Source organism: Artemia franciscana, chromosome 14 (assembly GCF_032884065.1).
Source record: "Artemia franciscana chromosome 14, ASM3288406v1, whole genome shotgun sequence".
NCBI lineage: Eukaryota > Metazoa > Arthropoda > Branchiopoda > Anostraca > Artemiidae > Artemia > Artemia franciscana.
Window position 1 is genome coordinate 2,329,957 of NC_088876.1, and position 26,333 is coordinate 2,356,289.

Genomic DNA, 26,333 nt, shown 5'->3' on the forward strand with positions numbered 1-26,333 from the left:
ACTATCAAGGTAATTGAAGCTCCCAACCTGATCAATCTTTTCATTACCTAATGTCACCTGTTCATCTTCACTTATTCCTATCTTTAGTGACTTAGTCTTCTTAACATTAATTTTCAAGCCTATTTTAGCACCCTGAACTTGCAAAACCTCTAAAAATTCATTCATTTTACTCACACTTTCATCTAATATACTTAAATCATCAGTATAATCTAAGTACAGGAGCGTTTTTCCTCCCCATTTGATTCCGTAGTCTCCAATTGCCTTACCTGTGCTCCTTAAGACGAAGTCCATCAAAATGATCCATATAAAGGGGGATAGAACACAACCCTGTTTAACTCCTGATTTAATACAAAACCAGCTGCTAACCTCATTTCCTACCTCAACCGTAGCAGTATTATTCTCGTACATAGCACAAATCATTCTAATATATTTTTCCTGTATACCATATAAGGATAAGACCTTTGCTAACGTATCAAAATGTGGTATTATTACGTTCTTATGAGTAAGAGAAACATTTCGGGGGGGGGGGGTTAAACTCCCTAACCACTCCCCTGAACACGACCTTGATTGTAAGATTTTCAATATTTTTAATACAAATTTTTCCTTAACTCGTTAAGTCTTCTCCTTAGCTCTCTTGTTACATGTATTGCATGGGCTATAAGTGGAATAAATGAGTGCTATAGTGGGCTATAAGTGGAATATAAGTTGGCTATAAGTGGAATATAAGTGGAATAAATGAAAGCTAGTAGGTTGCTAGTGCATATTATAATTCAGTATACTTAAATGCAATTTTTTTGCAGTCCACTGGCAAATCTCGTGGTTTGGCTTTCGTGAGTTACAAGAAAAAAGAGGATGCAGAACGTGCTCTGAGAGCTCTAAATGGTTTTGGATATGATCATCTTATCTTACAGGTGGAATGGTCATTGTAAGTTATCTTTTTTGTTATTTTTCCAGTGGGAATTCTGTGTCAAACATTAGGGGCTAATTAAGGATACGACCCAAAACGCCCTCAAAAAGCCTTTAAACTGAAAGAAAGAAATGCTACTATCTACGCACCATGCATAATTTTATCGAAACAACGGCAACGTGTCGAAGTAATTCATTAGTGTACATCATTGCAAAAGAATTAGACCTAAGAAGTTCAAAAGCAGTATTTTGTGACTGATCTTGGTATTGGTTGTATGTTCAACAAATTTGAAAGCAGTTTACTTTGATAAAAGATTCCGAAATGTTTTATTAGTAAGAAATGTTAGAGCTGGTGGAAACATCGTTTCAAGATTTTGGTGTAACCCAAGGTTAAGCACCAATTCGCCTTCAGTTTACCCTTGAACTGAAAAGAAGATATACAATTGCATGTAGAATCTTTCAGTTACAACAAATATTTCGAAATAACTCGTTATCATGTAGCCTAATATTAGTTAGATATTAGACCTAGATTAGATTAGTTAGATAGGTCTAATATTAGACCTAAGAAGTTAGAAAGCAGTATTTTGTGACTGATCTTGGTATTGGTTGTATGTTTAACGAATTTGAAAGCAGTTTACTTTGAATAAAAGATTCCGAAATGTTTTATTAGTAAGAAATTTTAGAGCTGGTGGAAACATCGTTTCAAGATTTTGGTGTAACCCAAGGATAACCACCAATTCGCCTTCAGTATACCCTTGAATTGAAAAGAAGATGTACAATTGCATGTAGAATCTTTCAGTTACAACAAATATTTCGAAATAACTCATTATCATGTAGCCTAATATTAGTTAGATATTAGACCTAGATTAGATTAGTTAGATAGGTCTAATATTAGACCTAAGAAGTTAGAAAGCAGTATTTTGTGACTGATCTTGGTATTGGTTGTATGTTTAACGAATTTGAAAGCAGTTTACTTTGAATAAAAGATTCCGAAATGTTTTATTAGTAATAAATTTTAGAGCTGGTGGAAACATTGTTTCAAGATTTTGGTGTAACCCAAGGATAAGCACCAATTCGCCTTCAGTATACCCTTGAATTGAAAAGAAGATATACAATTGCATGTAGAATCTTTCAGTTAAAACAAATATTTCGAAATAACTAATTATCATGCAAAATTAGATATGTTGCTTTTTTTCTTTTTTTTTTTTTTTTTTTTTTTTTTTTCTTTTTTTTTTTTTTTTTTTTTTGCACGAAATAGACCTAGGATTCGTTGAAAAAGTTTGTTATGTCATATAGTCTATTCTTCATCAAGCCAATAGATCTACTGGTGACAGAATCCTCATAAGCTAAAAAAGAGGAAAAAAGCCAAACATTAGATGCCTTGGAGAATTTTCTTTTTCAACACCAGCGCCAGTTTCCATTCTTATAAAATCCACAGCTTGCACTATATTCCAGTTTTCTTTTTCTTTGGGTCTGCCACATAATTTTAGCTGAATGGCAATTCTGTTTATAGCCAGACCTAGTTTATCATTATAATTTATTAATTCTAACAATCCTTCATAAATATATAGATTATCAAGCTTACTAACATTAAAAAGATAGTTGAGTTGAGACAATAAAAAAAGAAGAAAAAACGAGACGGGCATGTAACAAAAAGAGGATTTGAAAAATATAAAGAAAAACAAGAAAGGTTATGAAATAAGAGACAAAAAATACACCCATTAATTAATAGAATGAATGTATCAATCTTTGGTGAAGCGTTAAGCTAATTTACATCATATGTTTTAATCAAGCAGATTTCTATTGTTAAAAACTCTTAGACAATAAAAAGACAACACTGGCTGTATGTGTAGAATATTTTATTTGTTTGTTTTTCTTTCGCTTTTTACACTAAGGGCGGTGGAAGGCGTTGACAAATTTTGTTTTTCTTATTTTCACTAGCTCAAAAACTTCACATCTGACCCGTTAGGAAAGGAGAGAGAAATCCCTTTTTAATCGGAAGGGGGAATTTATATCCTTGTAAAAGTACTGTACAAATTTTATTTTTCCCTGCCCAGTGTCATTTCTTCCTTCTGGGTTAGATAATAATTAATTTATATCATGGTACCATGATTTTAAATGTGATTTCGTTTGGGTACTAAATCTAAAAAGCGTTTTTTAAACTGAAAGTAAGGAGCAATATTAAAACTTAAAGCGAGCGGAAATTATTATGTATATGAGGGGAGTTGCCCCCTCCTAAATACCTCGCTCTGTACGCTAAAGCCAAACTTTCCATTTCAATTATTTGATTATGAATCCTGAAACACAAGGGCCGCTTAGTTAGAATATTAAGCTTTTTTAAAGCTCTGAAATAAAGTTTAGCATAAAGAGCGAGGTATTGAGGGGGCAACCCCCCCCCCCCTTCCTCCATATGCGTAATAATTTATGTTCGTTTAAATTTAATGTTGCTCCTCAATTTCCGTTAGAAAAAACTGGTTTTATCTAATTTCTGATGAATTTTTAAATAACATCAGGAAATTCGATTCCATGGAAATTCCTTCACCATCAAAACCTCTACAAAAGGGTGCTCTAACGTGTTGAATCTGATGAGAGTGATTTTCATTAAGATACTTAATGTTTTGTGGGTTTTACTCGTAACTTTTGATAGGTAACATTAAACTTGATGAATTTTATATATTTTGAATAAACATCAAATTTCAATTCTTTTGGTGTATCTATTGTTATCAAGAACCTGTTTCTTAGTTTCGATTGCTGTTGAGTCGTATCGCTCCTGACAGCTTGTTACCAAGAACTGTTTGGTCGTTGTGATAATATATTGGTAATTTTTAAATGTTGTATTCTCCGTTAATTTTTATACATAAATTTATGGTTATGATTTAATTATCTAATTAATTAACGATTTAAGTTACATAAGCTTGTATTACGCCAATATAGTCAATATAGTAGCAACAAAATAAATTTTGGAAATAAATTCATGAAATATTCCTAGAAAATTTTATTTTTATCGTCTTTTAAGTCTTTCTGCAATTTCGCTGAGTATGCCTTTTGGTCATATAAGCCTCACATTTCCGATCCTGATTTACTGAGGAATAAAAAAAAATTATGTTAGTAGGCCTATAACAACTTGGATAAAACATTTTTGTATCTAGACGTGTTCAATAAAAAATCAAAATAATACGAGATAAACTTGATTCTATAAAGTAATGAAGATGCTCTATAATAATTCATATGAAAAACCTGAATTAATCACTTATGTAAAAAAAAAAATCCGGGTGATGAGACGAAAAAAGAATATCAGATCCCACTTCTGAAATCGGTCGAAAATTGCGTTGAATTTTACGCTTTTTACTTCTTTTTCACTTTTTTTACTTTTTTTTAACTTATTCTTGTTGTTATATATTTTAATTCGTTTCAATCTTTTAGGCCCAAGGAGACGTGAAGCAAGCTTTCTATTTTCCATGTCTGTTTTACGGTACAATTGGTTCAATAAAGAGTTGCACACCATTTGCACTTTGTTTATTATCTTAGGGTATGTTGTTAGGGTATTGTCGGACAGCTGTTGAGCCAAAAATGGAAGCCCAGAAAAACAGCCCACTCATATATAAAACTGTTACGAGAGCCAAAAAAATGGCACCATACTGATTGCACAGGGGTCATAAACCTTAAAAAACAAAACCCAACTTCAACATCATATACCCTGCTACCACTAGCTATGTCAACTCTTGTCTAACTTCAAAGGTATTAAAAATAACGCAATGATAAGTTTAAGATAGTGTAAGACGAAAATCGTTGTCTGGACAAACCGTCTGAGATCAATCAAATATCAGTTCTCAAGAATCAAGTATCAGTTCAAATATCAGTTTCGAATCAGTACGAAAGCTCTGACAGTCTTAGTGGGCAAGATCTACTACTTTCTATTAAACACTAAAAGTGCCAAAGAAAAACGTAAATAATATCAGATTATTCTATGTGTTAGGTGGAAACGCTTAACCAATGTAACATTTAAGTTTCAAACTTATGGAAACTTAAGGTATTAGATTTTGAACTCAAGAAATCTTAAGGAAACGCTTATGGTTCCACTTACAATTACACAACTGTTTCGTCTGTATTGTCAAAGGCTGTTTTCTAAGTTTTTTTCAAGGGAGGATCAGCTAGGCAACGAATGTTTAATCCCCTGTCGATCATTTTGATCTAAATTATCTTTTTGATTCTTCCTTTGAAAAAACCTTACCAAATGGTTTTTAGTGTTTATTTTGAATTGTGAAATACGAGCTATAATATTACGATATTTTTTTAAATAAAAAAATTAGAGTGTGCATTCTTTGTGGAAAAGCCCTCCTTATATATATATATATATATATATATATATATATATATATATATATATATATATATATATATATATATATATATATATATATATATATATATATATATATATATATATATATATATATATATATATATATAAAGTCTCCAGTTTTACAATTTTGCTAGAATGGGAAGGAAAATTAACAAAAAAGAGAAACTTTGGTTAAAAATCAGCCAAAAAAATTGTTGAAAACATGGCACCACACAATATGAAGAATTTATAAAGTTTTAGTTTTGATTTTGTATATTTTAGGCAATGTGGTGCAAGTTTAGCAAAAATTAAACCGTTGATTTAATATTTGAAAACCCTAGAATAGAGTTTTAGCTCTCGTAGCTAAATTTGTCATTATTCCTGGGAAGGAAAATAACAGAAAGAGGTATATTGTTTTTTCCTAGAGCAATCGTGTTGAACTAGTGATTTTAGATATTTGCCGAAATTGCATCGAAACAAGGCAGTTTTTAGCCACAAAACAACAGTTTTGTCCCAAATAGGGTTGAATACTTGGAGTCGAAATCAATTATCCTCTTGTTTTCTGCCGATATGATGCATGGACGCAATCCATTTCTATAGTAAAATGTAGTACATATAAAATGAATGCTTTCTGCAGATAATTTTAAAATACCAAGGACGGTAAAAAGATATTTTTGCCCCTGGGTAGGTCGGAGTTCTGATTTATGCCTGGTTACCGTGATTGTAGAAAATCTGTCTTTGTATTGTTCCAAAAGTGTGAAGCTTTTAGGGTAGTACCACTTTTTTGTAAATTTTGTGATTTTAAAACCGTGAAAATAGATAAGCAAAACTATTTAGTCGACTTTGATACCGCTTTACGTCCGTGAAAACTCCAAATTTTAACCACTTATTGACTCCCAAAGCCATCTACCCTTCCATGGTAAGTTATACCTTTCTTAAACTATGTCATATATTTTTAGCTCATGTTTGCTAAAGTAATGATAGGAGTTTTTCTCAGTGGGCGTGAAAATAGATAAGCAAAACTATTTAGTCGACTTTGATACCGCTTTACGTCCGTAAAAAACCCAAATTTTAGTCACTTGTTGATTCCCAAAGCCATCTACCCTTCCATGGTAAGTTATAACTTTCTTAAACTTTTCTATGTCATATATTTTAAGCTCATGTTTGCTAATGTAATGATAGGGGTTTTTCTCAATGGGCGAGTAAGGCTATAGAAATTAAAAAAAAAAATGTTTGCTAATCTTTCAATAAATAGAGACACTGGGAATTTGAATATTGACCCAGTTTATGATATTCTTTTGAAAAAAGAACTAATAGTCAATAAGAGAATCAAAATTTTATACAATCACCAGGGGACAAGATTACCTACTCGACAAAAAAGAGTTGCTTCAATATTAGCTAACAAGAGGATTACTTCGCAACAGAATAGTTGGCTTAGTTTCAATTTTCATAATTTTTCCTCAGTTGCTTTGATGTTCTCATTGAAGTAACTCTAATAGCTTCTTTTCCCTAAGTGGATCAGTAGCGGCACTTTAACAACATGGAAAATCAATTTTTTACTTGGTTAGTAATGTTTCGTCTTTTTCCTCTGCTGCTAGTGGGGCTCTGGAACATCTTAGAGAAGTATTTAAGTAAGTCAAGTAAATATGACGGCGCTAGACATAGCAGCTCCAACCCCCGTCTCATCTTTAATTCATTCGTCCACACTAGTAACAGCCGGAATCTATCTGATAATTCGTTTGTCTCCTTCGTTTGAAGAGAGAGGGTGTTTTTTACTTGTTATCATAGGGGCCTTAACTTCCTTTTTCTCAGGTCTGGCTGCGTTCGGAGAAAACGATTTAAAACGAGTAATTGCATTATCTACACTAAGCCAGCTAGGAGTAATAATATTTTCTCTAGGTTTAGGGCTTACGCTATTTTGTTACTTTCATCTTTTTGCCCATGCACTTTTTAAGGCCCTTCTTTTTATATGCTCGGGGGTCGTAATTCATTACGACCAAGGTCCAAAACTGGCGGTACTGATCTCCGTTTCGTAGCCTTTCAGCCGGGGAGTGCAATGGGGGTTGCCATATTATGATTTTACACACCCTTCTTGTTTACCTTTCCCAGATTCTTCCAGGTACCCATTTACAGCTGGGCCATTTAGAACTGTTTAAGGGCTCATTGAAAGGAAATTGCTATATCTCAGTGCCTTTTGCAAGTACCAAAAACATAATATTAAACGGAATTGGATTCAATTCGTTTAGGATAACAACAGGATTATACAATTGGACAAAAACAATAACTGTAAGTTTTTGTTCTAGGTGGAATCTGTAACACAATGTAATTTAATAATTTCTTCTGAAGTGCTAAGGATTTTTCCAACATATCTGCCAATGCTGGACATGTATTTGACGAAGAAGCTGAAGAATGTCAGAAAAGTTCCTTGGATGTCATTTAAGCATAGAACTAAAAACAAACAAGGCCAACCTACAGGGAAAACTATTTAGTATATCTGCTGATAATTTAAGCTTTCAGTTGAAGAATGTTGTTGAAAATGGAAGAAGATCTGAACACTCAACCATTACAGTTTGGTAGGGTTCTATTTGATTAAAATTTTAATAGCTAGCCTATTGTTTGAGTTTCAGCTTCTGTAGGTAAATCCTGGGATAATATGCACCTCGGTAAAATTGTAGATTAGCTACTTTTCACTATCTTTGAAAGGAGTTAGGCTAGAAAAATGAAACTTTCAGTTATGAATCCTGGGCAAAAATTATACTCTGGGAAGGTAGCCTATTGCCAAGCTTCTATGTTAGCCCTTTCTGATTTCCAAGTCTTAAAAACTTGCCTACCAAACAGGCCCACTACTAATATTCAACTAATCTTCTAATCAACTAATCTTCAACTAGGCTAATATTATTTATGTTGTAAATATTGACGAGGTCACCAAAAATCACAAGCTATGTCTCTCCATGGTGACCCAGTGTGTTTTACTTGTGATATATATTATATTAATAAATTGAATGGTAAAATTCTAGTTAAGTGACTTGTTGCTATCTTGGAAAGGGTTTAGGTTAGGAAAATGAAACTTTCAGGGATGGGTCTACATGCTAAAGTAGCCTATGTCCCTGGAAAGTATTTTGAAGTAGCTACCTCCACTCCCTCTCCCTCTAGAGGGCCCTGACCTTTGATGACCTTTAAAAATATGTGTGTTATAAAAGTGAAACCTTGCAAAATAGATCTCCCGCTTAATTAAAGTACAACAAAATTGTTTTCAGTTTTATAACTTTGCTCAATCCCATTTTATAAGGTTTTAAAGAAATGCAAATACATTTCCTAAATTTTGAAAAAAAAAACAACATTGATATGGCTCAAATTTCTACTCAAATAACAGGAATTGTATTTTCAGAACTATAGGCAGAGAAAAAGTAACTGAAAATGAAGGTAAAATGTTGTTTTGTCAAAATTTCAATAGGTATAGACCTGTCATGTAGGCAAATTTCAGGGCCCTCTAGAGGGAGAAGGAGTGGAGATGGGTACTTTAAAATACCTTCCAAGGATATATTTTAGCCTGTAGACCTATCCCTGAAAGTTTCATTTTCCTAACCTAATCCCTTTCCGAGATAGCAAGAAGTCAATTAACTAGAATTTTACCAATTGAACTACTACTACTACTAATTCCCTATTGAAATTTGACAAAACAACAGTTTAGGTCCTACCTTAATTTTTGATTATCACTTGTTTATTTTCTCTGGCTTTACTTTTGAAAATGCAATTCCTGTTATTTGAATAGAATTTTAAGTCATATTAATTTTTTTTTCAAAACTTAGGAAATGTATTTGGATATCTTTAAAACCTTATAAATTGGAATTGAGTAAAGTTGTGAAGCTGAAAAGAATTTTGTTGTAGGCTTCTCATTTAAGCAGAAGATTGATTTTGCAAGGTTTCACTTTTAAAACACACATATTTTTGGAGGGTCAGGACACTCTAGAGGGAGAAGGAATAGAGGTAGATACTTCAAAATACCTTCTCAGGACATACTTTAGCCTGTAGACCCATCCCCAAAATTTTCATTTTCCTAATCTAACCTCTTTGCAAGAAAGTACAAAAGTGGTTAAACTAGAATTTTAGCCTATATCCAAATTTTACCAATGTCTCTTTTGAAACACCAGGACAAAATAGAAGATAGCCATAGAAATTGATAACATACCTTCTTGCATTCTATAGACTAAATTTATCATTGTTGAGTTTTGTAGGCCTACCCACAATCATAGGGACATCACTGATAGAGGAACAATGTGGACTCACTTCTTGATTTCTTTTGTACTTCCCAGGATTAGGGGCTATTGAGAAGGAAATAGGCATTAATGTGTTAAGGCAACAGTTTGGTAAATATTTTGCTATTCATATTATTGACTTACAAATAAAGTAAACATACCACAAGATGCTATTTCTGAACATAATAATTGCTTTCTGTACAAGTTCAGTTTTAAGGCCTTTTAGGACCCTAGAAAATAATATTATTCTATAATTTTTGGAGGTAAAAATGGGTTACAACATTTGTTTTAAACTTATTATTTCATTGTCAATCCATTGGTTATGAATCATATCATTGATTTGTCAAGATCAAGTTGAATAGGAAAAAAAAAGATCTGCCATGTTTTCTTCTTATTCTGTTAGGCTGCTTAAAAACTGCTGTTTCACCTATATGTCAAAAAATATCAAAGCTGACAGAAGAAACTTGGTGGATAAAAAAAATAGGAGAAACTATTTTGAATGTTTTATCCAAATTACTTGTGATAAATCAATGCTTATGGGTTATTTTAACTTTAAAGGAGGTTTATAATCAAATTGTAAGTTTGAAACCAATGTTTTAAGCCTTTTTAATATCCAAAAACTAGAATTTTTTTGATGATTTTCAAGTGTTAAAGAAAGGGCTTAAATTTGAATTTGCAAGAAAAGTAATAATTATATTCAGAAAGAGCATAATAAAATAAAAAAGGAGAATATTATATTCAGATCATAAGACATAGATTTATTACCTGTCAAAACTGTACAAAATACAATGGGCAGTAGTGTATAGGGAAATATAAACAAAGATGGACAACAGAATTTGTCTCAACTCATGGCCTATATAACATTTTTTTTGAATGCATATGCTAAACAAAACAATGATGAGTGTTAGTGCACAATTTTAGCTCTTGTGGAGGAATGAAGGTAAGAAAGCAAATCTTAACTTCGGAATTTGCCAAACAATCTTAGTTAACACATTTTGAAGCTGCTTCCATTAGATATTACACCCAACCCCCCTAATGTACAAATATATAGCCTAAATTAAATGTTTCATATGTGTTTTTCAGTCTCTTGATTTTAAAAGTATTGTTTCAATATTCTACTCAGGTTGTACAAGAGTGATGCATGATATAATTCATAAGAAACATATAATTTGGGTTTGCCCATTATCTACATTTGGCATTCATCATTGGGTAAAATGGAAAGATAGGACCTTGACTGTGCCCAAAAAAGCTATAGATGTTAAGATGAAATTTTGGGGAATGTTTGAGGTTAAATTGAGATAAGTCAAAACACTATATACATCCAAGTTATTGATATGATATATCTGCAATATCTTAGGAATGACTAAAGATATTAACTTGAACCTTTCTGGGAAACTAGGCTACTGCTGCAACTGCTTGTGACTATGACCACTTTGAATTGCAATTAAATAAAAAAAAGGTTTCAACTGAAAGTAAGGAGCAACATTAAAACTCAAAACAAACATAAATTATTCTTTATATGAAAGGGTTACTCCCTCCCCCCTTAGTACTTTGCTCTTCATGCTTAAGTTTTCAGCACTTTTAAAATATTCATATTTTAATTAAATGGCCTTTGTGTTCAAAATTATTCATAATATTTTATATATTTGTTCAAATGCTCTACTAACTATGCTGCCCTAGATACCCCCCCCTCTCTGTCTTAAAAGCAAGAGTTGTAAATTATACAATTTGCCCAAATCAAAATACACTATATGTATCCAGACTGGGAATTTGTAATATCTTGGGAAGTGCTAAGGATATTAAATTGAAGCCTTCAGTGTCATTACTACTGCTACAGTGGCTGCACCTGTTACAACTCTGCAATTATGACAGCAACAGCTTTCAACTGTTACTAAACATACTTGTTACTAATATCAAAGGGTATTGAGGGAGATGATGCTCAAAATTAAACACACTGTGCATGCTGATTGTCAAAAGGACACATTAGCAATATCTCAGGAAGCACTGATGGCATTAAATTGAAATTTTCAGGGGATGAAGATGTAGCTGTATTGATCTCAGGAATGGCTATGGTTCTTAAATTGTAACCTTCATTGAATGCTGAGGGGGATGTAAAAATAAATAAATAAAATATTAAAAGACACAATGAGCATCCAGTTTGTCAAAACAGCAAAGGTGCAACATCTCAATGACAAAAGGGGCTATTAACTTGAAACTTTCAGAGAATGTTGAGGGCAATATTGAACTTAATTAAATATACAATTATGTGCATCCTCGTTGTCAAAAGGGTACAGGCATAGTATATCAGGATTGGCTAATAGTATTTAGTTAAAATTTCAGCGAATTTTTAACTATATCAAAGAATACTATAATATTTATAGCTATAAAATAATGTGTGCAAGAAGTGAAATATCTCAGGAACAGTTATCTGTATTAAGTTGGATCTTTACAAGAATTTTTGAGGTGAATTTTATACTTAATTACAGACAATACATGTATCCAGACATTAAAAAGGTATATCTTCAGTATCTCAGGAATTGCTAATGGCTTTTAGTTAAAACTTTCAGGGAATGATGTGAGACATGTTGAAATAAATTAGAAGTCACTAATTAGAACTAATAACTTAGAATTGAATATTTGATTGCTAAATCCAAAGACATGCAAACTTGAAAAACATTTATTATCATGAAAAGAGAAATCACCAGTGCAACAGCACAAAAAAAAAGAAAAAAAAAAAGAGAGACAGAAGGAGAAAAGAAAGACTGTTTTCCTAAATTAGTGATTAATATAGACCAGCACTTGAATGAGGCCTTAGCCCTACTCATCCATACAGTCACATAGGTCAAACAGCATAGCCACACACAATCAACCATAAAGAATAATCCATGGACAGGCAGTCATGTCGTCAATAAGTATAAGTCGTCATTTACCAAACAATAGAAAAAATAATATAGACAAATAATTCAGAGGCAATATATTAAACATTTAGTTTATTTTCATTAGTTCTTTCAAGTCATATCAATGAGTAAACTGGTTTATTTTTTATTTGTTGTTGATGCTTTGAAAAACAAAGCATACTATTGCAAAATTCAAAGAGTTATGTTATAGTTTTTAACTTATATAGGGTTATATTTGGTTTTATTATTAAGTTATTATATAACTTATACTTATACTTATATTTATTATTTTTATTATAAGTTTTTAAAAGTGCTAAAAACTTTAGCATGAAGAGCAAGGTACCAAGGGATTGGAGTAACCCCTTCATATAAAGAATAATTTATGTCTGTTTTGAGTTTTAATGTTGCTCCTTACTCTCTGTTTAACACTTTTTTTTTATTTAATTGCAGTTAAAACTCTAAGAAACAGATTTGATATCAATGAATATATTGAAAAAATCAGCTTATTATGCTGATTCCAAATACATAAGATTCATTAAGCTTAGTGTTACCCATAAAAGGCTAAGGGCCTGAGAAAATTTGTCTGATTTTGGAAAAAGGGGAGAAATACTCTCTATAAATCAAATAATGCCAACGAAAATTACCCTATGAGGCTTAGCATATCAGAGAACTGTACTGGAGTGGTTTCAAGCTCCTATCTGTAAAATGTGGAATTTTGTATATATGCCAGAAGAGAGATCACAGATGGATGTTTATTTGTTTTTTCCAAAAGTGATTGTACTTAACCAACAATCCTAGAAAATTGGAAGAGGGGCTCAGCCCTTTTTAAGTGCCTAAAAAGATTAGAGGGCAACTGGCCCCCCTCCCATACCCCTTTTACCCCAAAACCGTCCAATCAAAATTTGGAGATAGCAGTTTGCTCAGCATAGTTTGAAATTCCCAAAACTATGCCTATGGAGGTAACATGACTCCCCTCAGTCCCTGGAGATAGTCTTTAGTTACAAACTTTCCCATTGTTTATGCATAGTATTTATGATTAAGAAGTATATAGACTTTTTTCTTGGGTGGATGTTTTGCTTGGGGTGCATTTCCATGGGGATAATTTTCCTTGTGAACGGAAATTTCCAGGGTGAACTGCCCCCATGTGTGCTATGCTTACCTGCTTGCAAGATGTCTATTATGATTCCAAATTCTACAGTAGGGGAGGTGCATATTTTACATAGAAGGAACTTTCTACAGAGGTGTGTCCTGTTAGGGAATTTTTTTTTGGAGGATGAGCCAGATTTACTAGCATTATTTGATAAACAATCAGAAATTAAACAAAAAAGTAAACAAGTTTTTTTTTTCAACTGAAAGCAAGCAGCAACGTTAAAACTCGAAACAAACAGAAATTGTTCTGTAAATGAAGGGGTTGCCCCCCTCCTCAATACCTGGCTCTTTATGCTTAAGTTTGGCTGTTTGTCCCTATTTTCTAACAACGGCTCCTGAAATACAAGGGTCGTTTAACTAGAATAGGAAGCTTTTTTAAAAGTACCAAAAACTTTAGTATGAAGAATAAGGTATTGAGGAGGGGACAACCCCTTCACAGACGGAATAATTTCTGCTCATTTTGAGTTTAATGTTGCTCCTTACTTTCATTTGAACAAAAACTTGTCTTTTTATTTAATATAAAATCAAATGACAGTCTGTTTATTTGTTTATATGCCATTCCAGTGATTTGCAGCTAGAATATCCAAGCTAAAAATGTGTAATTTCTCAAAAATATTTTTTTACAGTGCCTCTGATGTTGCTAATTTGGAGATTATACGGGGCCCATCTCCTGCTAAAGAAACAAAAACTGACAATGATCTCCTTTTAACTCCCATTAAAGATGCACCACGTTTTCAAAGAAATGGATATGATGGAAGAAATAAAGCCGAACCCGGTATTATTACTAATCTTTTTACTGTGTTTAAATTATTTACTAGTGATAATGTAATGGATTAGCAAAAATTCCTCCCAATTTTTATTTCCCAGTTAATAGAGGTAAATTTTGTAATTTTTTGTGATTTGTCAACCTATTTGTTGCTATTTTTCTGTGACATTGCTGCAATCTGTTCTCTTATAATTTCCCTTTTGGCTTTTATTATATAAATTTTCTTTTGTATTATTTTAGACTTTTCTTTTTACTTTTATGTATTTGTTTTAGACTCTGTCTCGAGTTTTGTCTTGGTTGCGTAATTTTGTTTCTCCCAGTCATTTCACATGTACTCCCTTTTCCCATTAACCTGCTATTTTCTGTTGGTACAGTCCCATCTGTACTTAAGAAAAGTGGTGTGACACAATTTTGAATGTAGACATGTTCCTGGTGAATTTTCCTGGGAAATAGGGTATTTAGATTTCCAGGAAATAATTTCCATGGACGGGGAGATTTCTGGAGTGATTAGGAAAACGATTAGAACTTGAAGTCTTTTTCAAATGAAAGTATGCTACGCGGAATTTCGTGAAGGGGGAATTTTTAGCAAGGATGGATTTCCCTGGAAGGAATTTTGCAATGGGATGTTCTCTTATAATTTCTCTTTTTGGTTTTATTACATCAATTTTCTTTTGTATTGTTTCAGACTTTCCTTTTTACTTTTATGTATTTTTAAAGGCTTTGTCTCATGTTTTGTTTTGATTGCATAATTTTGTGTCTCCCAGTCATTTCACATGTACTCTTTTTCCTCATTAACCTGCCATTTTCTATTGGTATAGTCCCTTCTGCACTTAAGAAAAGTGGCGTGACACCATTATTACAACTCTGGGAGAGAAAACAACTCTGAATAACTATAGACCAATTTTTATTCTCCCAATGTTCTCCAAAATTTTTGCTCTCAAAAAGGATTATTGCGTTGTGATCAGTATGGTTTAGGAAAAGTCATTTAACTGAGGGTGCCATAACCCATCTGGTTGTTAAAATAAAGAAGTTCTTAGATGAATATCTTCAGAAGTGCTGTTTTTATGGACATTCTAATGTTTTTGATGCAGTTTGCCATTAAATGTATCACATCAAAGATTGCATCAAGATGGGAGGTCACAGATTGTCTGTCCTAAATCGGTTATCTCTCAAGAATGTAAAATAACTTGGGAAAACCCTCAGGGATCAATTCTTGGGTTGCCTCTTTTCTTATTTATGTCTGATGCTACGGATTTATTATCTAGTTTGTGATACAGTTCTTCTTTTTTGTGCAGCTTCTTTAGACAGACTTTAGAATTTGATGGATAGTACTCTTTATAGACTCAACCTCTATCTGGAACATAACCGTCTTCCTTGCAGTATTTCTAAAGCAAAGTGCATGCTTTTTATTAGCTTAAATTCTTTCCTAGGAAATATTTTAGAAATAATAATATTGAAGTTACAAAATATTTTGCGAAAGTTGAGGTGAAAACTAGTAATGAAGGTAGTATGAAAGATAAACAAAAGTACAACAGTCACTAAATTTTGAACTTAGAACCTTAAATTTGGCTTAGAATCTGTCAAGATATTATTACTTAATTTGTGTGTCTACATAATCTCAGGGATGGTCTTTTATAACTATTCAATCTTTACTAGGTTGTAGCTATTGATACAACCGTTATTTGTGTCTAAACTACTGCAGAAGAACAAAAAATGGAGTCACATAAATAAAAAGAAAAAATATGAAACATGTCAAAAATGTAACATATGAAATCAAAGAAGGTAAAGATAGCCTATGATTTATCATCTAATATCCACCAACCAGAAATTGGCTTACGTAACTAGTATAAATTAGTAAATATAAATTATATAAATTAGTGGAATTATAATAATGGAATATTAGTGGCACTAATATAAATTAGTGGAGTAGGCCTATAAACGACTGTTAAAATGCTAGTATTCTTTAATTTTGTTCCTGCATATAAGCTCAGGGATTATCCATTGTTAAATTTTAAAAGATTCCTAAGAAATTTTTCAAAGGATAGTAAAGAAACATTATAAATTTACCAAAAGCACAAAATAAAGTCTTAAAATAATTATAACTTAAAATGACCAAATTATTGTTCAAGAATAATTTAAACCAAAAAGGAATAGAAATTAAAACAAATAATCACAGCAAACATAAGAGTTACAGGCATTAATAATAATAGTAATAATTTATTTCTTACCCAAAACAACACTATAAAAGTATTAAAATGTGGAGTACAAACAATTAAATACACACTAAAAGCAAGACATACAAAAAATGAAAAGTAATGACAATATAAATTTTTTACGTTAATACAAAACATTGTATTACAAACTATAAAATATATAGTTTATACAACATATGCAATATATACATATTGTATATATGTATAAATTTGTATACATATATAAAAAAAAATATTGTTACAAACAAATCAATCTACAAACAATTCTGATGTCAGACTTCAAATGGATTGCTACAAACAGGAGCTTGACTACTGCCCCCAACTTACCCGTCAACCTTTTAAGGTCTTTTGTGTTATTTGGTTTTTATTGAAAACTATATGCATTTTTAACTGCGTGGTTTAATTTCTAATACATAAAAAAAAAAAAAAAATGAAATCAGTATGACATCAATATATATATATATATATATATATATATATATATATATATATATATATATATATATATATATATATATATATATATATATATATATATATATATATATATATATATATATATATATATATATATAATGTTATTAATTCCTAGAAATCTCAACAATTCAAAATTTTGATTAAGAGTATTTTTTTTCTCTGTCAGTGTTATAATTATAAAAATCATCTTTATTATATGTCTTGTTTTTAGTAAAGCATAAATAAAAGTAATTTTTAGAAGGTATATGGTTTGCAGGGGTAAACAATCTTTTGGTTGCTATGTCAGCACAACAAATTTGGTGAATACTTGTAAGAAAATCGTAAAAAAACATGTTTATTCTGTATGTATTGTATGCTATAGAATGGGCAGAAACCCAGATAAAAAAAATAACAGAGCAGTTGTAATAAACTAGAAGGCTTTCTGACATGGAAATAACGTAAGGTGGTATCTATAGCTCTGTCTATTTTGATGATGCTGATAAAAAATAGCATGGCAGTTTTAAGCTTCAAAATTGGACTTGCAGGATATACAATTTTGAACATTTCTGCTTTGGTAACATTTATTATTAACCTTTAATGGTAGCTTTAATACTACTTTGATGCCAGGAAACTTTTCATTGAAGGATAAAATTATCGCTAGATAAAATAGAATTCATTCCACCTTTTTTTTTGTTTCAGCAATTGATAAAGGTATTGCTAATGAAAACCTAGTAAATTTATTCACTTATTATTTTAGGAAGCTCTGCACCAGCAACACCGTTAAGAAACTGGAAACGAAATAATGACTCAGCATTTGATATTCATGTTTCTGAGATTACCGAGTTCGATTTTGAAGCTAATCTGGCTCTATTTGATAAACAGGTTATATTTTTAGTTAAGTTAAATTTAAGTTAGTTTTTTTTAGATTTTAGAATAACCTGATTCTATTTGATAAATAAGCTAAGTTCTGAAGTTTAATTTGCATTTGGATTGCGCTATCCAAATCCAATCCAAATTTCGATTATTTGGAAAATGATCAGAGATCAAATAAAAAAACAAGCTTTTTCAAATGAAAGTAAGGAGCAAGATTAAAACTCAAATTGAACAGAAGTTATTCTATATATGAAGAAGTTGCCCCCCTCCTCAACTTGATCTTTTAAACTATAGTTTGATGTTTGTCCCAATTTTTGCTAGAATGGGAAGCTTTTTTGAAAGTGCTTAACAGTTTTTGTGTGAAGAGTAAGGTATTGAGGAGGGGGCAACTCCTTCATATACGGAATAAATTTTGTTCCTTTGAGTCTTAATTTCGCTCCTTACTTTCAGTTGAAAACACTAGCTTTTATTTTCACTTAATAATTAGAAGAGACAATACATCCCTTTTCTTATGTGCTAATAGCCATTTCGAAGCTGCATTCGCATATTGCTTCAATACTGAGATAAATTAAAAATTAAATTATAGTTTTACTTTAGTCTTATTAGCGCTACTTACCTTATTCACATTACTACCCAAAAATAAAATGTTCCTTAGTCCTTTTATTTGCCACTTGAGAAAGGACTACAAATTAGTTAAGATATTGCTTAACTGTCATGGTGGACACGATAATGTTGCAATTAACAGCTTCTGCATAGGTACGTACATAGGACGTTTTTGTGGTGGGAAAATTGGAATAATAAGTGACAAGAAATCTGGTAAAGTTTTTAATTTTGGTGGTGGGCCTGGGCCCGAAGCTCCCTCCCTGCATACTTCACTGCCATTGTGTCCTTTTTTGGATTTTTGATGTTCATTGATATCATGCTGGAATAAGGTAGTGTTGGGTTTCAACCAGTTTCTGGTATAAGATAATATTGATTAGGAACTGGAAAGGTATATGAGGAAAAGGTATATAAGGAAAAAGGTATATAAGGTATATGATGAAAAGGTATATAAAGGTATATATGAGAAAGGTATAAAGGAGTGCTGTCATTGACAGGTAAAAAGCTGCCTGTTAGAATGGTGGAAAAAATGTTGCAAAAGTGTTGTCAGCACAATTGGGAACATTTATGACCAACGAAAGTCTTTCAAAGGAGAAAATGCTGAAAAGTTATGCTTTCTGCATTACAACTTGCCCCAGTTGGACTGGATTATTAAGCACCGTCCAGAAATTTTTTTTTCTAATCTTTTCTAAATATTTTTTTTGAATTATTTGTAATTCACAGTAAATTATTGAGACTGTTCTTTGGTGTAAGAATAGGGACAGAGAAGGCAGGATTTAAGCTTTAGGCAAGGATTTTTACTGAGGGAATTTATCGGCAAATTATATCGGTGTCGTACTGGCATAATACCAATATGTTGGTATCGGTGGACCCCAAAAATCCATATTGATCGAGCCCTAGTTTGTATAAGTACGTTTGCAACCGTTTACACCATTAAGTATTTTATCATCAAAGGTAAATCAAAACTAAGCAAGAAGATCTCGTAATTTAACATGGAAACCTTTCGAATTGACACTTTACTGAATAGCAGTAATTAAAAAATAGGTTTTCATATGGTTCTTTATTTGAAGACCTTTGGCTATTTCTAACTGCTCCATTCTAGCGGTTAGTCCGATTGATTTGTTGAACTTAGTCAATTATGCACTTGTGAAGTAAAATTTGTTGGAAAAAATAGAGAAAATAATCTCGTATAATATCAATACCTGCACATATGGAAGAGCTCGTCGCCTAAAATCACTTTTCCTTAGAAAAGTTTTTCTGATACTGCTCTTTACCTGATCGGGTAAGTTTTCCGATCTGTGATTTTCTGAGGTAAGACGGGGCATATTCTATTAGGTCAGACTTCTGCTCTATTTTACCTTCATCCCTTTCCTCCGACAACGAAGTCGGTATCCCTGTATTGATTTTTTTCTTTTCTTTAAGGCTTTCAAAGAAGAACAGCTACATCCAACAGAATACCAAACTCCAAGGAAGAAGAAGATTAATTTCAAGCACGATGAAAATGTAATAGTTAACCCAGCACCTGTTTATCAAGAAATAATACTGCCTGAGCTTACCCAAAAAGAATTCACCACAGGTAAAATTCTTGTCTTTTTTCTTCTTTTTTCAAACAGAGTTGAATTTATCCCCCTTTATTTCTTTATTCTTGTTTAAATGTTTTCAGATTTTCGTTACTGATAGTAGAAAGTGACATCTAAACTGGAATAAGCATAAATTATCATGTGTAATAGGCTATCCACCACCTTTCTTAATCCCCCTTCGTTTTTCTGTCTGTCAAGAATTGCATATTCTTAAGTGTAAAATAATATTACCTAATGTAAATAAACCATGCAATCCATTCTCCAGACTTTGTGATAAAAAAACATGTTTACTACATTGCACGAGTTTGTTCTCGAAGCACTGGATTAAGACTTCAGTTTAAGGAGTGGGGAGTTGAGGTGGGTGGTGACCCATATCATGTGCTGAATTATTCCTGTTTTAATGTTTGCCAAAAAGCTTGATAAACAGTCTATAATAACTGTTATTTCTTAGAACTGCACATGCCTTGTGGGATAAATATGTTGCCGTGTGTCAGTTTGTCCTCTGGGACTAAAAGCCAATAAGATAGACTTTACATGTTTTAATACCAATTGGTTATCTCATAACTCGCTTCTAATAAAGATTTGACCCTACTTAAGCCTAAGTAGCTGTTTAACTAGAGATAATAGCTTAAATACACGTTTGGTTTTTGCTTGTTCTCTTTTGTTTCTCTAAAAATTTTAGTTAATGTTTGAATGAACCCTTTCCCGATAAGCTACAACCCCCCTTGAAAAAAATGACCACCCTTTACACTTCATTGTAGCTTCTTACAAAAAAGTTTATGGTCACTGTTTTAGGTTTCTCCGAATTGGTGAATTACTTTGCATGGTTTTCTATAAAAAGTGCTGTAATTTATTAGAGTGTCTAATCCCTTTTCTGTAATTACCCAACTTCATCTTAGGCTAATTTATTACTTAAACTCTTAAACTCGACAAAAAAACTGTCTTGTATGTGACCATGGCTGTCACCAGTTTACACCCTGCTATATACTTCAAGATAAACTTTTTGTATAGCAATGCTGTTGGAATAACAACCATTTATGGAAAAGTACACCCTTAAAATATGCTTAGAGACGCTATATTTCGCAGCTCCCACATTATAAGTTTAATCCAAGTTCATTTGTTTGAATAAAGCAGACATAGGGTAAGCCTCCCCACTCCATCTATATTAATCTGAATAATAGGCTAAAAAAAGCGAGACAATCTATTTTTTGTGGCTTCAGGCATCCTTCCCCTTGATAATAAAAGTCTCAGTGAACCTTTCCCCCAAAATAGTTAGTTAGCAGTTATATAAACGGTACTTAAGTCAGTGAAGATTCCAATTGTGTTAATTGTTCATTTGCTTTGACTGCATATAGCTTAAGGTACACCACCGCACCATTGCCTGTAAAAGTGGGAGACTAAACATGGTTCCTTAATAAATTTAAATTTATTGCCTGGCTGAGAATTTTCACTTATTAGTGTTTACCTCTTCATATTTACCTGAAGAAACTCTCTGAAAGTTTTATAATCTTGCGCCAAAGAATGCCCTTATTAAAGTATAGTAGGTTAATAATAGTTTATTTTTAACCCACTATAAACAACAAGACAGGAGTGGAGTAAAAAATTACAGAAAAAAGCTACTAAAATAAGACAATAAACAATCAACGAGGACAAAAATATGGGATAAGACCATGAAATGGCTTGAGCTTAGAAATAGCTGACTCGGCCAACTTTTCATGTAACAGGGTCAGTTTTTCCGTAATACCTGGAGAATTTAAGTTCTGCACAATTTTCTATTGACCTGAAGGTACAAAAAGACGATGGAACCTTTCTATCCTCAGCCGAGGTGAACACATTCTTCGCAAATATATGTTCGACTTACTCATCGCTCACTGAAACAGATGTCGATAGTCTCACCGCTGACCCTTTGGACTACCAGTTTGCTGAGCCATTTGAATGAGCCTGGTCAATCTCCTAATCAATCTGAGCCGGAATATGCAGTTTGTAGGAACTGGAGAATTTACAAAAGAATTGTACGTCATATCCCGAAGAACTGCCAGTTTAAACTTCTAATTGAACGTGCGAGGTCCGTAATAAATCAGTGCTTCAGCAATCGAATCTTCCCTCAAATTTGGAAGAAAGCATATGTCCGGGTTATACCTAAGGGGAGGACCTGAAATCATATGAACAACTCTGTCCAATTTCAGTAACTCAGAATTTCAGCAAGGTTACAGAATCTTTTATATATCGAAAAATCCTGACGCAAATCAACCCTTCCTTAGACCCTTTCTTGCATGGCTGTTTGAAGTGAAGTAGCCCACCCCATTATCTTGTGCGTCTCTACCACCTGATAACTGAATAGCTAGACAGGGGAAATACCATAGTAGACTTTCTGCTCGTTTATTACCGTTAAACGTTCGATTTAGTTTGCCGTATCACTGCTGTACAAAATATGAAGTTAGAAAATAGAAAATCTGAAAGATTGCTAAAAAACTGCTAGAAAACCTGAAGCAAATGGGGGCTAGAAAATAGAACCTGCTGTTGTTATAGATTTCCTCAGAAGCTGTCATCAGTGTGTCTATGCGCTTTTTCCAGAGACCTCAACTCTGAATGGGGTTAAATAACGTGTGGTGCTCCCCCAAGGTACCAAGCTGGCTGCCTTAGTGTCTTGATTGCGGTCAACTACTTCTTGTTGGCTTTGATGAACGCTTTAAATATGTCGATGGACTGTCCACCTTCCTCAAATTTATCTTGGATAAGTCCCAAGCAGTATCCCAGTTCCGGATCAGTGCAGGAATAATGGACTTCAAATTAACTTCAATAAAGCAAAAGTGCTGTATTTTAATCCGCTTAAAAGGAACGTAGCTTGTTCTGAACCCTGGTTCCCTACCATTTCAACTGCAATTATACTTGGTGTGACTTTCAGTACTGACTGTTCTTTCAGTTACCATGTTTCTAACCTTGTGACTAAAGGCAACTATGAAAAAAGTTGCCTTTAGTGAAAAAAGGACAACTATGCTTTTCCATTACTATCTTCACTCCGACGACCAAGTTTACCAGTGAATCAGTTACGACTAGCATATATCTACTATATTCGTCTCTTGCTAGAATACACGTGCCCTGTTTGTGGACCACATGTGCACAACATTTACTACTTAAGTGACAATCTCTAGGCTGTTCAAAAGCGTGCGACAAAAGCATACTGGGCCCCAAATATGACGTTTATGCAGCTGCAACATTGAAAATACCAACGCTGAGAGAAGGGATATTCCATCTCATGTGCAAATTTGGACAGTCTCTCCTCGCTATTGAAAAACACAGTACGTTGTTGTCCCGTCTTATTGCCCTCTTATTGATAACTCCTTACTTCACCATCCTTACTTCAACGAAGTTCAACAAGAATCCTGGTTGAACTTCATTGAAGTAAGGATGCTAGGGCTGTTTTAAAACGTTTTTAAAACATTTTTAGTTTTAATTTTCACATTGTGATGTAAATTCTTATATATATATATATATATATATATATATATATATATATATATATATATATATATATATATATATATATATATATATATATATATATATATATTTTTTCTTCTTGTATTGTGGTAAAGACGGCCTTGGACATAGGACCGAAGTATCCACTGTCTTGGGAAAAAAATCCCTATCGTTTCTAAATTGTTTTTGTTTGATTTCAATATTTTCGTCTGATAATTTGTTTCATTGTATTTTTTGATCCTGAGCCCTTTTAAATGAGAGTGGGGCTACTGTTTCGATTTTCTGTATATGTTAAATCTTAACTTTTATTTAACTATGATTTTAGAATATCAATTATCCATGAAAAAGTACACGAAAAATCAAAAATAAGTTTAAGGATTAAAATTTTCATGTTTTTTAAGTTTTCTTTCTTTGAGTTTTTGTTTGGGAAGCTGTCAAACTGCAATTTCCAATATCGCAGACTTAGTCAGATTATATTTCTTAGAATAAAGGGAGATGGGAGAATTATCCAGAATACTCGCAACTGGAAATCCAAATAAACATAATTAAGCGTTTGCACACCCCAGGCTGACACTATTTGACCCATCTTCTCCGTCCCACCTTATTTCAATCCTCTGCAGTTGCCACCTCTTAAGACATCCTTAAAGATTCTATATTGTTAGAATCAATATAGATTCTACGTAATGGGAAGACCATTCTTCGGCTGCTATTTGTATGTAGTTTAAGGCATAGGTGGTATTTAGTTTTCTATAAATGTTTAAATATATTTTTTTTATTTTGATTTATTGGTGCCACTGAGAGGAGAGGAGGTGGGATTAAAAAAAAGATTCTACATTGTTTGCTATAGTCCTCTTTATAAATATTTTCCACTACCTACAGGGCTACCCATAAAGGGTCAAGCATATTTTATTAAGTTTCAATAATAAGATTTATTGTCAAAATTGTTTTTTTTGTTATTTGTTGCCAAGATCCTTTTCCGATTAGCGTTTACTGGTCCTTCTACCAGTTATTTTGGACAATTTTTAGAAATTTCAAATATACGAAATGTAAGAGATTAATATATACAAATTGTTAGGTATAAGTGATATCTTAAATATAAAAATTAATGGACTTAAACATATGCTGGTCTTAAAGTACGGACGTCCTTTGATATGACTGTGAAACTTGGTGCATGCTTAGGTTGAAAAAAGTATCCCATGGGTTTGATTATAACTGTATGAAGTTAATTTCGAATCCACATTGGTCAGAGAGTATGATTATCAGTGAAATTGGTAGTTATCTCTTATGGCCACAAAACTTAGGTTCTTGGTCAAGTAGAACCGCTTTTTTCTATATTTTGGTATGTACTCGGTGATAATCAGCTTAACCTGAGAGAGATAAATTACAATGTAGATATATTTGAATTTAATATTTTACTTTAGTGTTGGTATTTTGGTTAGGTTATTTTAAATTCATTTAAATACCATTTTATACAATGCGTTCTATGCGGCATAATTTCCATAACTTTCTGTTGTAGTTTCCATAATCATGTTACTAAAGCATTATATTCTCACCATATTTAGGCATGTTTTATTAGGATTAACCTAACTTCACTTCTTGAGTGTGGTCGCTATAAGAGATAAGCACAGTGATTTTTTTCGTATGAGTGATCACAACTCTATTATCGAAGATATTAAAAAGTTATAATGGTTGTGGCCGTGTGGTGTCTAGATTCAGCCTTGGCAGGTAACTTGAGAGGACTGCAAAGATGGCGAGGACTAAGCACATAATAATGTGTTGCTAGCTTTGGCATCTATCAGCTGTGCAACACATCCGTATTGGTGATCTGCCAACGTAGTACACATAGGTCTATGAGAAGTGTTGTTTCATGAAGTATTTCAGTTCCTATAATAATTAGTAATAATTTTTTTGTTACCCGCTTGTTTTGACAATCTAAGCGGAGTAAAAACGTTAAGAAAAGAAAAACAAAATAACACAAAGAATACAATTAATACAGTCTAATCAAAGGGTGGTAAGGACCCAAGCGTTGACAGGCCTGAGTACCTAATCTAGCATAGAGTTTTTATAAACAAAAATTATCAGTGGCACAAAACTTTGTAATAATCTTCTGGTTTCTATAAGAACGCGGCAGATACAATAAATATTTGCAATAGCGAAAATACAGAACTCTTATACCTTGCAAATCTTGATTATTGAAAAACGGGCGCAAACCGGAAAGAAACAATATAGAATGATCGCAATATGTAGAATAAAGTCTGCCCAATTTTAAGTTTACTTTTAATATCATTAAGCCCACAAGATCGAAAAGCCGATAAAGATGAACAAATACTAATACCGAGCCACCGAATCGAAGAAACGAGCTTAACTGAAAAATAACCACAATCAAGATCACTACTTTAATGTTGATCATAAAAACTAAATATTCACATTTTTCAGTATTAAGTTTGAGGCCGATTTCCTCAAAAGACTTTGAAACAAGCCGGGTCGACTTAATTATGCTAGATTTAGTGCGGCTTATCAAAAGTAAATCATCTGCATATGCAATATACGAAAGATTAGTTAGGTCTAAAAACATGATGGATTAATACGTGGCAAAACAGAATAAAGACAAGCATTAAAAAGATAAGGGGATGAGACTCCTCCTTGCCTAAGACCAGAACGGATGGGGATATTACCAACGTAGGTGTCACCTGACTTGAGTCGAACATATGAATTAGCATACCAAAAACGAAGAGTTGATATAATAGACACATTTGCACCAAGTTGGATTAACGAATACCAAAGTTGGCTATGACAAATTGAATTAAAAGCTTTT

General features: G+C 32.6%; 2 protein-coding genes and 1 long non-coding RNA gene across 3 annotated transcripts in view; all 3 read left to right on the forward strand.

The window, feature by feature from the left end:
• The window catches only part of LOC136035865 (enhancer of mRNA-decapping protein 3-like), a 36,885-nt gene extending 36,192 nt beyond the window's left edge, over positions 1-693 (forward strand). The window contains exon 8 of the mRNA XM_065717823.1: positions 630-693. Coding sequence (XP_065573895.1) covers positions 630-693 — 64 coding nt within the window. The remainder of the gene's footprint in view (positions 1-629) is intronic.
• Positions 694-795: 102 nt separating this feature from the next.
• On the forward strand, positions 796-4,410 carry LOC136035176 (uncharacterized). Its single transcript, XR_010619356.1, has 2 exons — positions 796-925; positions 4,330-4,410. It is a non-coding gene; the product is annotated as an uncharacterized LOC136035176 (long non-coding RNA).
• A 3,222-nt stretch (positions 4,411-7,632) lies between these two features.
• LOC136035177 (enhancer of mRNA-decapping protein 3-like) overlaps positions 7,633-26,333 on the forward strand; it is a gene marked incomplete at its 5' end in the record, with an annotated part of 30,179 nt that continues 11,478 nt past the window's right edge. Inside the window, 4 exon segments of the mRNA XM_065716749.1 lie at positions 7,633-7,821; positions 14,177-14,325; positions 17,743-17,867; positions 19,881-20,034. Coding sequence (XP_065572821.1) covers positions 7,658-7,821; positions 14,177-14,325; positions 17,743-17,867; positions 19,881-20,034 — 592 coding nt within the window.